Source organism: Myotis yumanensis, unplaced genomic scaffold (assembly GCF_028538775.1).
Source record: "Myotis yumanensis isolate MYYU_CA2020_CCGP unplaced genomic scaffold, mMyoYum1.0.hap1 SCAF_13, whole genome shotgun sequence".
Taxonomy (NCBI): Eukaryota; Metazoa; Chordata; class Mammalia; order Chiroptera; family Vespertilionidae; genus Myotis; species Myotis yumanensis.
Window position 1 is genome coordinate 33415502 of NW_027223764.1, and position 13008 is coordinate 33428509.

Below are 13008 nucleotides of genomic sequence, written 5' to 3' on the forward strand. Positions count from 1 at the left end.
CACCTCCACTCTCTCTAGAAATCATTAGGAGGAAAAATATCCTCAGGTAAGGACTTTTTAAAAAGTAGTTTTACAGATATGGTTAAGTAAGGACCTTGAGTTGGGGAGATTATCATGGATTATCTGAGTCGGCCCAAACACATGAGTCATTAAATCAGAAAATCTTTCCCAGGCATACTCAGAGAGATACTATGTTGCTAGCTTTAAAAATAGAGAAGAATCCATGAACCAAGAAATGTAGGCAGCCTTTAGAAACTGGAAAAGGCAAAGAAGTGGTCTAATTCTCCCCTAGCGCCTGCAGAAAAAATGCAGGCCTGCTCACACCTTGAGTTTTCAGTCCAGTGAGACCCATGTTGGATGTCTATCCTATAAAACTGTAAGATTATACATGTGTGTTGTTTTAAGCCACAGGTTTGTGCTTACTTTGTTACAGTAGCTTCTGAAAACCAATACAGTACACATACTCTCTCAAACTTTGGCAAAAATATTCACAATCCTCCCTGAAGCTTATCCATAGTCAGAGATAAAGGCTCCTTGTGCTAGAAAGAGCTTAAGATACAAAGGCTCTAAGAAGGTATGAAGCTATTTCTCCTTGGCAGGCATGAAAAGATCAATGCCCACACCATAGCACAATCAGTTCCAAAATCTCACTTCTACAAGGATGGATTCATTCTCTCAAAACAATGCCTTCAAGTCTCACTTAAATGACATGAGACATTCGTCACTCCCCTGACTGCTCCTCGCTACAGAAAGATGTTTCTTCCCTTTCTCAAATTGTTTATTGCTAATAACATTCACTCCCCATGTTCAAGAAGATGGCATTTTACACCTGCTGAGATTTAGCCGGGCTTCTTTCCTCACTCTGAGCCAGGCCTAAGTCTTATGTGTCCTGTTACAGTATCATGTTTCTATCAAGATCTTATTGGGCATGATATGTCTGAACCTGACCATAGGCTGACGTAAAACGGAAGACGAAGGTTATCAGGAATGTGAGCTACCTGACTCAAAGTTGTTTTTAGCCTCAGATCTCATTTCACCAGTTCATCAAGTTTCACAATCCCTGTCATATTTTGAGATGTTTTTAAGTACCATTAGAATGTCCCCTGGTGATGCCACCATGGTTGTGACAAATAACTGTCTGAAGGTTACCAGCCCAGTTTAAATACTGAATCTACCAGTGGCCGGCAAACTCATTATTCAACAGAGCCAAATATCAACAGTACAACGATTGAAATTTATTTTGAGAGCCAAATTTTTTAAACTTAAACTATATAGGTAGGTACATTGTTATTAACTTAATTAGGGTACTCCTAAGGCTTAGGAAGAGCCACACTCAAGGGGCCAAAGAGCTGCATGTGGCTCTGGAGCCGCAGTTTGCCGACCACGGTACTAGCCCAACAGGGCTCCTGATCTGCAACTTGACCCCAGACCTTGGGATGCCAAACCTGGGGCACAGAATTCCTGGAATACAGCTAGACCCTGTGAAAGTACAGCATGGAAGCTAAAGAGGAAAAAACAGACAAGAGCAACAAGGTCTTTAAGGTCTTGTGGACATTTACTTAGGTACAGAGGAAGAGAGACCAGATCTGTCTTTGCAAGAAGTAGCTAATCTGTTAGAAAGACAAGCCAGACTTAATGAGGAAGGCTGCCCAATAACCTTATATCTGGTTCCTTTCCCTGGCATGCGGCGGAGCTCTGTAACTTCCTAAATTTTATACAAAACTATTGTGTGTGTGCATCTCTTTTTCTGAAGAAAGGTGCCACACATCTTTGCGAATCTGAATAAAACTATAATTCCCTACCCCCAAAGTAAGAGTTACTTCCCTCTGTATTTCCTTATCAGGGGGGTCCTAATTCAATACTCTTAGTCTTACTCATCATATGTGAATGATACCCATCACATAATCCTATTAAATATCTGACTTGCCCTCTGATAAGAGTGATAACAATAATATCACTATTTACCTCCCTCACTGTATATGGAATATAAAGTGTGGGGTTTTTTTTTTTCATTAACTTTTTTTAAAATATTTTATTTATTTTTTACAGAGAGGAAGGAAAAGGAATAGAGAGTTAGAAACATCGATGAGAGAGAAACATCGATCTGCTGCCTCCTGCACACCTTCCACTGGGGATGTGCCGGCAACCAAGGTACATGCCCCTGACCGGAATCGAAACTGGGACCCTTCAGTCCGCAGGCCCACGCTCTATCCACTGAGCCAAACCAGTTAGGGCTCATTAACTTTTTTTGTTATTTATCCTCACCAGAGGATACTTTTTCCTTTTATGTTTAATGAGAGTGAAAGGGATTGGGGGGAAGAAGGGGAGAGCAGGAAAGAGGAAGAGGAAGAGGAGGAGGAGGAGGAGAGAGAAACATCAATTGGCTGCCTCCCACACTCGCCATAACCAGGGCCAGGAATTGAACTTGCAACCCAGGTATGTGCCCTTGACCAGGAAATCAAACCTTCAATCCTTTGGTGAGCAGGCCAATGCTCTAAACACTTAGAAACACCAGCCAGGACTAAAGTAATTTTAAGTTTACTAAAAATCAAGAATCTTATGAAGGTTAATTGTTAATACTATTTTCCCCTATCAGCTTCTGTGGAATATCCACTCCAGAGGGCTATCATAATTCTACACATAAATAAAAATTATTTAGTGAGTTTTTTTGCCTTTTATTATTATTATTTTTTTTTTTTTTACTTTTTTTTAAATATGTATGCGAATATAGTTGGCCTTATTCAAGCTGAGAGAAGCAGTCACCAGTCTGGTCGGGGGAGACAGGATTACTGCTTAAACTGGTCCTAGTCAGCCCAAAACAGCTCTATTGCAATAATGCCTTAAATAGGACAGAGAATGTCCTCGTCAGTGGAAAAATGACAAGGTTGAGTCTTACCTGGCCTGAGGTCAAGTAAGAATAAACAGACAAGAGATGGAGACTTGTGAAGAGGGTGATGAAAGGTGCCTGTGAATCCAACTGGATACTAGATCATCTTACTTTTGGGACCCCCTCTAACTCTTTGGGGTTCTATGATTCTAAATTTAGTATGCTGGATATTTAAAAGCACAATCACATTGCACAATCTTCTCTGTTATTGTTGATTCATTTAGAGTGTGAAACCTTAGGAAAAAAAATTTCTAAAGGTCATGCTCAGAAGCACAGAACTCCCTTTCCACTGAGTCAGGGCTATGATTACACCGTACACAAGATCCTACAAAGACAGCTGACACAACTAGTGGTTGAATTCTTTCTTCTGTTTATTTCCAGAAGAGACGTTCCATAGACAGCTGCAATGCCAGGCTCCCATCAGAATGTGGTGCCAACCTTGCTGCAGACAGCTTTCTACCCACATCCTTGCCCTCGACCCACAGCTGTCTCCAGCAGGTCTAGCAGAAGTACTGGTGCCTAAGGACACCACTTGGATCAGCACAGAAGCCACACCTGCTATGCCATAATTAGACATTTGTTCAAATTCTGGTTCAGCTTTTTTCACTTGTACAACATCAGGCCAATACCTTAATTTGCCAGCCTCAGGTTCCTCCTCCGTGAAATGGGGCTATGAGTTAAGTGGTGAAAACTATATGACGTAACATGTGGAAAGCAATTGGCTTGCCATCTATACTGTCATCTCTATCATTATCACAGAGGAAAACCTAATCATTGTTTCTCTCCAAGGGCAGGACTAGCTCCACTCCTCTCTGAGCCTTAAGCCTGGTAATCTTCAAACTGAAGACAGAGAAAGTAGGTTATTTACATTTCTCTTAAACTCAGAATGAGTGATACTCCTAGCCCCCCTAAGCAGCTTTTACAGACCGTAAGAAATTGCCAACAGAAGTCAGGAAGCCTGGGTTCTACTGCGGGGGTGGCAAGCATACAGGAAGGAACCCTCGGCACAGGGGAACCTCCGACACCAAAGGGCCTACCTTGGTTGAAGCCACACCGTTTCTTGGCCCCTGAATGTGTGGTTTTGTGGACTCTCATGAGCTGGCGTTCCTGCTCTCCTCCGACACTCCGACGGGCTGGGGGCTGCATGCTCTGTCTCCTGTAAGAAGAAACAGCAGAAGTAGATGAGCTTTCAGCAGCCATCCATTTCACAGCATTCCTAGGCTGGCATAGGTCTCTGGGCAGCAGAGCAGCAATACACAACACATGCCACCAAATTATAGTGGGGGCAGGGTGTTAGTGAGTGACCTCAAATTTAAAAAGCCTCTTTCTATCAGTAAGTTGCTGCAAGATAACAGAAGAAAAATGTAATAAAATAGCCTCATTTCAAAAGATACAGTCACACCACATTAAAATGACATTATAAAAGCATATTTAATCAATAAGTCTGAAAATATAATTTCCAGAATAGTATTTATAGGATAGGATCATTTTTGCAAAAACAAACCATATGTATGAATGTACACACACACACACACACACACACACACACACACACACTATTGCCATTAGCTACACTGCATCCAAAGGAATTGCTACGTTGGTCATCCTATTATGCAATCTACCAATTAAGTCAGGAAAGAAACCATAATGCTAAATTCTCTAGAGACTATCATAAAGACACCCAAGCTAATATGAATCTGGATTCAACACAAGGACACACAAACCAAAAAAGAAAAATTTGTATATGTTCAGCAGGTGAACCACTATAGTCTTTGAGCCATGTCAAACCTCTGACAAATTTCCCTTAGGATAAAGTAGCCTCTCTTTACCTAATAAATGAAATAACAAAGCCAAAATCAGTGAGAAATTCAAAGTCTGATGGCTAAGATCTTGCAGTCAAAATATTCAAGTGACACCATGAATCTGGGTCTGACAGTGCAATATACTGTGTGGCCCTATAGACCAGTGGTTCTCAACCTTCCTAATGCCCCAGCCCTTTAATACAGTTCCTCATGTTGTGGTGACCCCCAACCATAAAATTATTTTCATTGCTACTTAATATCTGTAATTTTGCTACTGTAAACAATATGTAATTATATATGTGTTTTCCGATGGTCTTAGGCGACCCCTGTGAAAGGGTTGTTTGACCCCCAGAGGGGTCGCGACCCACAGGTTGAGAACCGCTGCTATAGACCAAGCTCTATTAGGGTTGTGGGTGAGTCAGTACTAGTGCCAGTATGTCAGGTATCTCAGAAGTCATTTTCTGAAATACTATAATAATTTGGTGGAGCTATTTGCCAAAGAGTCATCACAAGCTTCTAAAACAAAATTCTATTTGCCTTCCTATAAGAGGGCTAAATTGGGGTTGTGAGGAGCAGAGATGAGAAAAAGCAATGAGGTAGGCCTGCCAAGATCCTTTCTTTAATTCCATTTTTCTAAAGCCCTGGATTCAGGCAAGAGGACATTTCACATAAAAGGGTTACATTAGCAGACACTAGCTCCCTAGACTTCGCAGCTGCTGTGAAAATTTCTACAGCTAGTCAAATACTGGCCACATTGCCTCAAACAACAGTTTAAGTGAAATAAGTTCTGCTTGCTACTTGCTAAGTAGAACTCAGTTTCCTTGTCTGTAAAATGGTGATGTTCCAAGCTCACAAGGCCGTTGAACAAGACCTTATTCAACCCCTTTCAGTGCCTGCCCACTGGAGGCATACAGTCGATGGGAGCTCTTAATGATAATATTCCTTTTATAAAAATCCCCTTGAAGCACAGTATTCTGCAACAGTGTTAAGAATGAGTTCAGCAAAAGCAAACCTATTTTTGTGGTGGAATGCTTATTTCAGGTTTCTATACAAATATTATTTTAAACATCATATTTAGAAGCCTCAATACATGAAGGCCTAAAGAAATAACCCTTTTAATATCTAAAATGTTTTAGGAAAAAAATTACCATTTTATTAAAACTTTATCCTTTAAGGGAAGAGTAGGTGTTTTGCTGTTTGCTTTTGTTTGTCTTTATTTTCAAGAACAATATTTTATCTAATCCAGTGGTTCTCAACCTTCTTAATGCCGCGACCCTTTAATACAGTTCCTCACGTTGTGGTGACCCACAATTTCATTGTTAGAAATTGAACATAATTAAAGCATAGTGATTAATCACAAAAACAATATGTAACTATATATGTGTTTTCTGATGGTCTTAGGCGACCCCTGTGAAAGGGTCGTTCCACCATCAAAGGGTCGCGACCCACAGGTTGAGAACTGCTGATCTAATCCTTTGAACTCACAAAGGGTTTAGAAGGGTAAGAGACCACAAACTCCTGGATTTCCCTGGATTTTACAATTTATTTTAGAGAAAGTGCTGCCTAATCTGCTCAAGGCTAAGATCTCAAAGCATTGCAGAAACAGAACATTTCTCTGGCATGGGTGGATAAGGAGTATTTTCAGACAGGTGACAAGCAAGTCCCTGATTCAAATGGAGGAAATAAATGGCATTGTCAGCAATGCTTCTTCTGCCCACCTAGAATTTAAAACTTAGACATGGTATGGAGAGGTGGGGAAGTAGTAGTAAGGAGTTTGGTATAAGTCATCCTGAATACCAATCAACAGAATAGACCAAGCATGTCAAACTTGCGGGCCACATGTGGCTCACAACAAATATTTTTGCAGCCCAGCCAATATAATGGTATGTAAGAAACATTTTAATAAAAATTTCATAACTTTTTTATAATATTGTTATACATAATTGATTACTTTTTAAAGTTTTTTTAAAAATTTGTTATTTGTTAGACAGCTACAGATAACTAAAACACCACTACCTTTCCTGTATTCTAAGATACTATAAATCATAAAAATGACCTTCAGCTTTTTGGGAGGGAAATGCCACATTAAATGTCTCCATCAATTTTAAGATGTAGGCAGCTATGAGAAAAGTAAAAGATGTGTGTGTTAGCATCAAGGAACTACTTAGCATGCCCAGCAGAGAGCATGGTACTGTGAGAGACACAAGTCTTATCAAGGAGACACACAAGAAAAAGCAACTTCAAGAGTCTAATCTGAGAGACTCAGTAACCTCAGGGAAAACAGGGTAGTGAACCACAATCCTTATTTGCCCCAGTTTTTTTAAAATATATTTTATTGATTTTTTACAGAGAGGAAGGGAGAGAGATAGAGAGTCAGAAACATCGATGAGAGAGAAACATCGATCAGCTGCCTCCTGCATATCTCCTACTGGAGATGTGCCTGCAACCCAGGTACATGGCCCTGACCGGAATCGAACCCGGGACCCTCAAGTCCGCAGGCCGACGCTCTATCCACTGAGCCAAACCGGTTTTGGCATGCCCCAGTTTTTAAAAATAATTATATGCTTTCCCCCAAAGAAGTCAGGCAAACAGTAAGGAAATACCATAATTATTGAATTAATAGAACAATAGCCTTCAAGGTGTTGTGTTGCCAGTTACCACTTATTCATAAGGATATAAAAGGAAAAATACAAAATGAGAACCATAATGCTCAACCATATTTATCTGGTTCTATAAGAGAGACGTAGCCAGACACATGAGAAAGCAGGACTCACCCTCTTGGTGAGCTCCCATCTCTGTTCCAGTTGGACTCTACCACCTGGCCAGTGACAAGGTTAACGAGGACTGCCAAAGAAAGTCCTTATGGTACATAAGGTACTTGTGGATGATTGAGAGTTAACATTCTCCCCATCTCCCACCCCAGGTGACAACATCTAGACAAGATATAAAGAAAATATCGGATTACCTTTGCCCATTTAAGCTTCATTACACCTTTGTTCCGAATCTGCTGTAACACGCAGCTCAGAAATTCTAGAACATTAAAGCAGAGTGTTTGTCTTGAAATACGCAAGATACTTTTACTTAAAAAGAAACCACCTACGACATACCAAGGATGTTAATAGTTAAGGGGGTTCTATAGTGAATGACATATTCCTGCCCCAAGGAACTTTTAAATTCTAGTGTTTTTCAAAGACTAAAGTGTAAGAGGAAAGACTCTAACTTGCTTACTTCTGTGTTAATGCATCTAATGGGCAGGTCCAAGCTGACCAAGGGGAATGGGGAAAGGAGAAGCCAAAATCTTCTCCAGGCTGTCCTCCTGCCACTTGGCCAGGTGCAGTGTGGATGGGCATCTGCTCCCAGCCATCCTCCTCTCCCTTTGACTCAGCTCCCCTCTGTCCCAAGTCCAGCTTCAGTGATTTGTTGCTTCTCTGCTGCATGCAGGGACAATCAAATTGACTAAGCTCCAAGATACTTCATGAGAAAGCTGTCCATAGAACAAATGTTATTTAGGTTATTTTCTGATTCATGAGGAGGCTAAGAAAGAAGCTGCCTATTACGTTGAGTGGCTCAAAACCCCAGCTGAGATAAGGACATATTAACTGCCCCTAAGCAGAAACTGTGAAATATATTTTGTCCTTGTTAGGATTTCAATGAGTTCAGCTGACTCTTGTAGAACTTGAGAGAACCTAGTTCTGATCCAACAGCACAGCCACTACTTTCAGGCCCTTACATGTTCCCCATTTCGTACAAATGCAAGACCCAGAGAAAGAAACCGTTCCATCCTAATCCCAGTCCGTGCCCATCTTCTCTAGCTTGCTCAAGTCATAATGTTACCCTTGGGCCTCAAGGACAAATGCATCCTCTAAAACTTGCTTCCAAAATGTGGTCAACCAAAACATTAACTTTTTTCATCTTCTCGCCTTGAGGTTTTATCTGGGTCCATTCTATTCCAAAACTAATAAAATGTTTTCTTCAACTGCTGGCTTAAATTTTTAATTAAATGGTTTTGTAACTAACCACTCCACTGCTAATAACAATACCTTGTATTTATGAGAGCATGTTCTCCCCAAGAGCTCTAATTACTACATGATTAATACTGCTGATATCTCCATAGTTTAGAAAATCATAGGTATTCAGCGCTTAGATCAAACAAGGAAAAGTTTTATAAATCTATTCCTAGATCACCCTAGGAATAGATAGGGTGTTTGTTACAGACAAACGCTTTTAGCCTTAGACCTGCATTTGTCTGTAAAAGTGGCTTCAAGTCCTTTTGAATTTGGGGATTTTAAAGGCCTCTACTCCTGATTAAAAGAACTATTGGATTATCACATTCACTTAATAATTGGAAGAAAGGAGGACCAGGATGAGCTGATTTAAATTTCCCTTTAAAATTGTATAGCCCTAGCTGGTTTGGCTCAGTGGATAGAGCATCAGCTGCGGACTGACAGGTCCCAGGTTTGATTCTGGTCAAGGGCACATACCTGGGTTGCAGGCTCGATCCCCAGTGGGGTGGCGTGCAGGAGGCAGCCAATCAATGATTTCTCTCATCACTGATGTTTCTATCTCTCTTCCTATCCCTTCCTCTCTGAAATCAATACAAAATTTTTTTTTTAAATGTGTCTGATTATTACAGACAAACCTTGAAATATCGTGGGTTCAGTTCCAGACCACTGCAAAAAGCAACTTGTAACCTTTTTGCTAGTGGAGGGTCCTGCCTTCAATTTGCAAAAAAACATAACATCTGTGAAGTGCAATAGAGCTAATAAGAACAATATAACGAGGAATGCCTGTATTTAAAATATTTTGGCCCTTTATGAAACAGGAGACTGAGAGAACTGTTTCTTCAGACATATTTTTTAAAGAATGTCTCCCTACCTTAGTCACCATTTCAACACAGAAATAAAATAAATCATGGAGGAAGACTGGTATTGGTTCAAAATCCACAAAGCAGGATCTCCTCTGATCCTGTCTCCTTATCTGTGATACAGAGCTATCCCCCAGTTTACTGCTTACAGTTGTGAGCATTCCTAGTAGGAAACAGACATTCAAATTATGTTATCTATCTTACCCACTTTCCAAATCAAATAACATTCACTGACTGCCTGATCAACACCAGCCACTAAACTAGGCACTTTATCTAAAACTACAAGGTGGGTTTCATTCTTTACCAGTTTTCCCCAGTGGTGATAAACAAGTGCAGACAAGACAGGTGACTTACTGAGGCCAAAAAGATTGTCTTTTATGCAAGAGATGCCCTCCTGAAGACCCTGCAAGATCTGACTGAGATTTGTGTAATTTAAGACTATTCCCATGACAGAAGGAATTGGGGATGTCTGTTCACTACCTAAAGGGGAAATGTTTCAATAAAATAAACACAGCTTATTATTCAGTACACCCAAAGGCCTTAGGAAGTATGCAAATCTTGATAAATTTGGGGGAACTTCAATAATTCAAATCATCTGCATGCGAATCTTAATACTTTATATTCAATATTTAATTCAAAATTACATAATAGGGGGTCACACTGTATCACTTGAGTGAGCCAGAGAACTCGGATCCTAAGTCCAAACCTTAAAATTCAGAGTCCTTTGAACTATGTTTCAACATCCCAAGTTTACTACCGTCAAATTGCAAAACTACAAATTTAGTAATGAGTCTGATGCCCCTTATTCAAGGGAATACAATCCATGGATTGGGGGAAGTACAGTGCTCTTCCCAAGTGGAGAGATTCTGGGATTTCTGGAGTCTCTCACACCCAGTTTTCCACCTGGAAATATCGGGACAAACAAACTCAAAGAGCTCAGAATGAAAAATAAGCGGAGAGAAACTTACCGGAGATCCCGGAGGGCGACCCAAGAGGCAGCAAACCAAAAGGCTCCAAGGCCACCTTCACCTGCATTGAGGAGCCATCCCAGAATCCTCAGCAGCTGTCTCTGGGTCCCATCTCAGTGCCAGTCAAATGACGAAACTAAACAATTCAGTGATGAGTTTGATGTCCGTTATTCAAGGGAAAACAATCCATGGATTGGGGGCGTGCAGGCCCACACAAGCAGTGAGGCGCTCTTCCCAAAGGATGTCAGGCAAGAGCGAGTTTGACTTAGAAGTGGTAACATGGAAGCGGGCTTGATTGGCTGGAGGTCAGAGATTTCCTTTTAAGGCTAGCGGGTCCTAGTCTCCAGGGGAAGGTAAACCAGCTAAAGCTGAGCTGGAGGATTGTGATTGGTTAAGTTTCCTTGACAGGTGTTTCCAGTAAGAGTGGGCTGACTGGTTTAGACTGGTGTTGTGGGCTGGGCCACTGGGGCAGCCTCCATTTGCTGAGTCCCAATATACAAATTAACATCACTATAGAGCTGAGAAGAATCCTATGCAAATCAGCATGAACAGTCACATTTAACAAAACGTAACAGCTGGGGTGGGTGGTATTCAAGTGTACAATCAACAGAGCACATAATAAAGTATAAAAGAGAGTCATAAGGCATGTGGGTTCTTAATGGTATTTATTTTTTTCCCTCTGTAGCAGCGGTTCTCAACCTGTGGGTCGAGACCCTTTGGGGGTCAAACGACCCTTTCACAGGGATCACTTAAGACCATCGGAAAACACATATATAATTACATATTGTTTTTGTGATTAATCACTATGCTTTAATTATGCTCAATTTGTAACAATGAAATTGAGGGTCACCACAACATGAGGAACTGTATTAAAGGGTCACGGCATTAGGAAGGTTGAGAACCACTGCTCTATAGCATTTGGATAAAGATACAGAGACTCTGCATTAAGAGAGATTCACAATGAAAGGAAGGTCTTCCTTTACTGAGCTTGCACAAACTTGGGATTGGAGGCAGGTGGGGAGTGGAAGAATTAACCAGCTGTGAGAGAGGCAAGATTAGCCGCTCGTGGTGTTGTGACTATGCAAACTCTATCTCCCTCTCCCTCACTCCAAGAATTCTCAGATTTCTACTTCTGCCCCACTGAGGACTCAGGACTTGCACAAGGCTCCAAATCTCCCACTCACTCCAATTGTAATGTGTTGCTAAGTCTACAGAAGGTCCCAAACAGGACAAAGCTTGTAGGAAAGCAGAAGGCAGATTCTGGTCATGATCACTTTGCTCTACTCCCTAAAGCACTGGTATCCCAAAATGCCATGCCCAGACCCTGAAAAGTGTTTCCCTCACCTTTGAACTAGCCTGCTCCCTCAAGGTATGTGGGATCTTCTGACGTAATCATTATAACTGGGGATTCTGGAACAGGCCACCCCTTCAGTTCTATGGATTTCTGACTATATTCATTCATCACTCAAACTTGTGGTCCCCATTGGGTGCTACATTCTATGCTCTTCCTAGTTCCTGCCCTCAGGGAGCTCACACTCTAGTCGTGCAATGGTGGTGGTGCTACTGTGGTGGTGGGGGGGTGGGGTGGGTGTGACATAGGCAGCTACAATATAGTCTGACCAGTGTTACAACATGAGAAAGCTAAGTGTGAGATGCTGAGATGCTCTGGAAACATACAGGAATGATGCCAAACTCAGTTTGTAGGAGAAGTATCCCTGAACTGGGAAGATAATGCTCTACAGTAAATGGTATTTAAGGGGAGATGATTTAAAATATACCAGTAAATACATATTTAATTTATATTAAAAATCACAGAAATTGGCACTTTCTGATTCTTAAAATTATAGTAATCTTTCCAAAAGCTGAAATAAGTCACTAGCTTCTGTAATAAGCTTGACAGGCCATTTGGCTGAGAAGGGAGTAGAGACTTGACAAGATGCTCTGGGAACATATAGGAATGATGCCAAACTCAGTTCCAAGGCAAGCATGTGAAGTGAGAACATGGCATGTTCAAGAAACTCAAGTGACTGACTGTGTTTGGGGTTAGAATCAAACATAGCTGGGGACGGTGACCAACAGGGCAGGCCAGGCACAGGCAGAGGCCAGATCATACGAACCCTGAAAGTCTTAAAAAAGTGTGGGCTTTATTCTGAAGGCAATGGCAAGTCACTGAATATTCTCCAGTTTAGATTTGCACTGGAGAAAGATCATCAGGGCCTGTGAGGCAAATAGATTAGAAGGTGAAGAGGGAACGTGAAAGGAGAGAGAGCAGTTAGATCATTAGAACACCGTAAGCAGGTGGTGACTGGCATTGCAGAGGTGTTACAAGGGAGAAAACTGATTTAAAAGATATTAAAGAGGTAAAAACAATAGGCCTGGTGATTGACAGGATATGATTGAATTGAGAAAGAGAACTGAAGATGATGCCAACTCCTTAGCTTGGAAAATGGGATGAATGATATTGCTGCTCCCGAGATGGAGTCAGAA

The 13008-nt window shown here is 41.2% G+C and overlaps 1 protein-coding gene across 5 annotated transcripts in view; it reads right to left on the reverse strand.

The window, feature by feature from the left end:
* Positions 1 to 13008, reverse strand: part of FAM13C (family with sequence similarity 13 member C) — a 129133-nt gene that overhangs the window by 75733 nt on the left and 40392 nt on the right. For all 5 annotated transcript variants that reach the window (XM_070432800.1, XM_070432796.1, XM_070432795.1 and 2 more), the window contains one exon: positions 3925 to 4043. In XM_070432800.1, coding sequence (XP_070288901.1) covers positions 3925 to 4043 — 119 coding nt within the window. The remainder of the gene's footprint in view (positions 1 to 3924; positions 4044 to 13008) is intronic.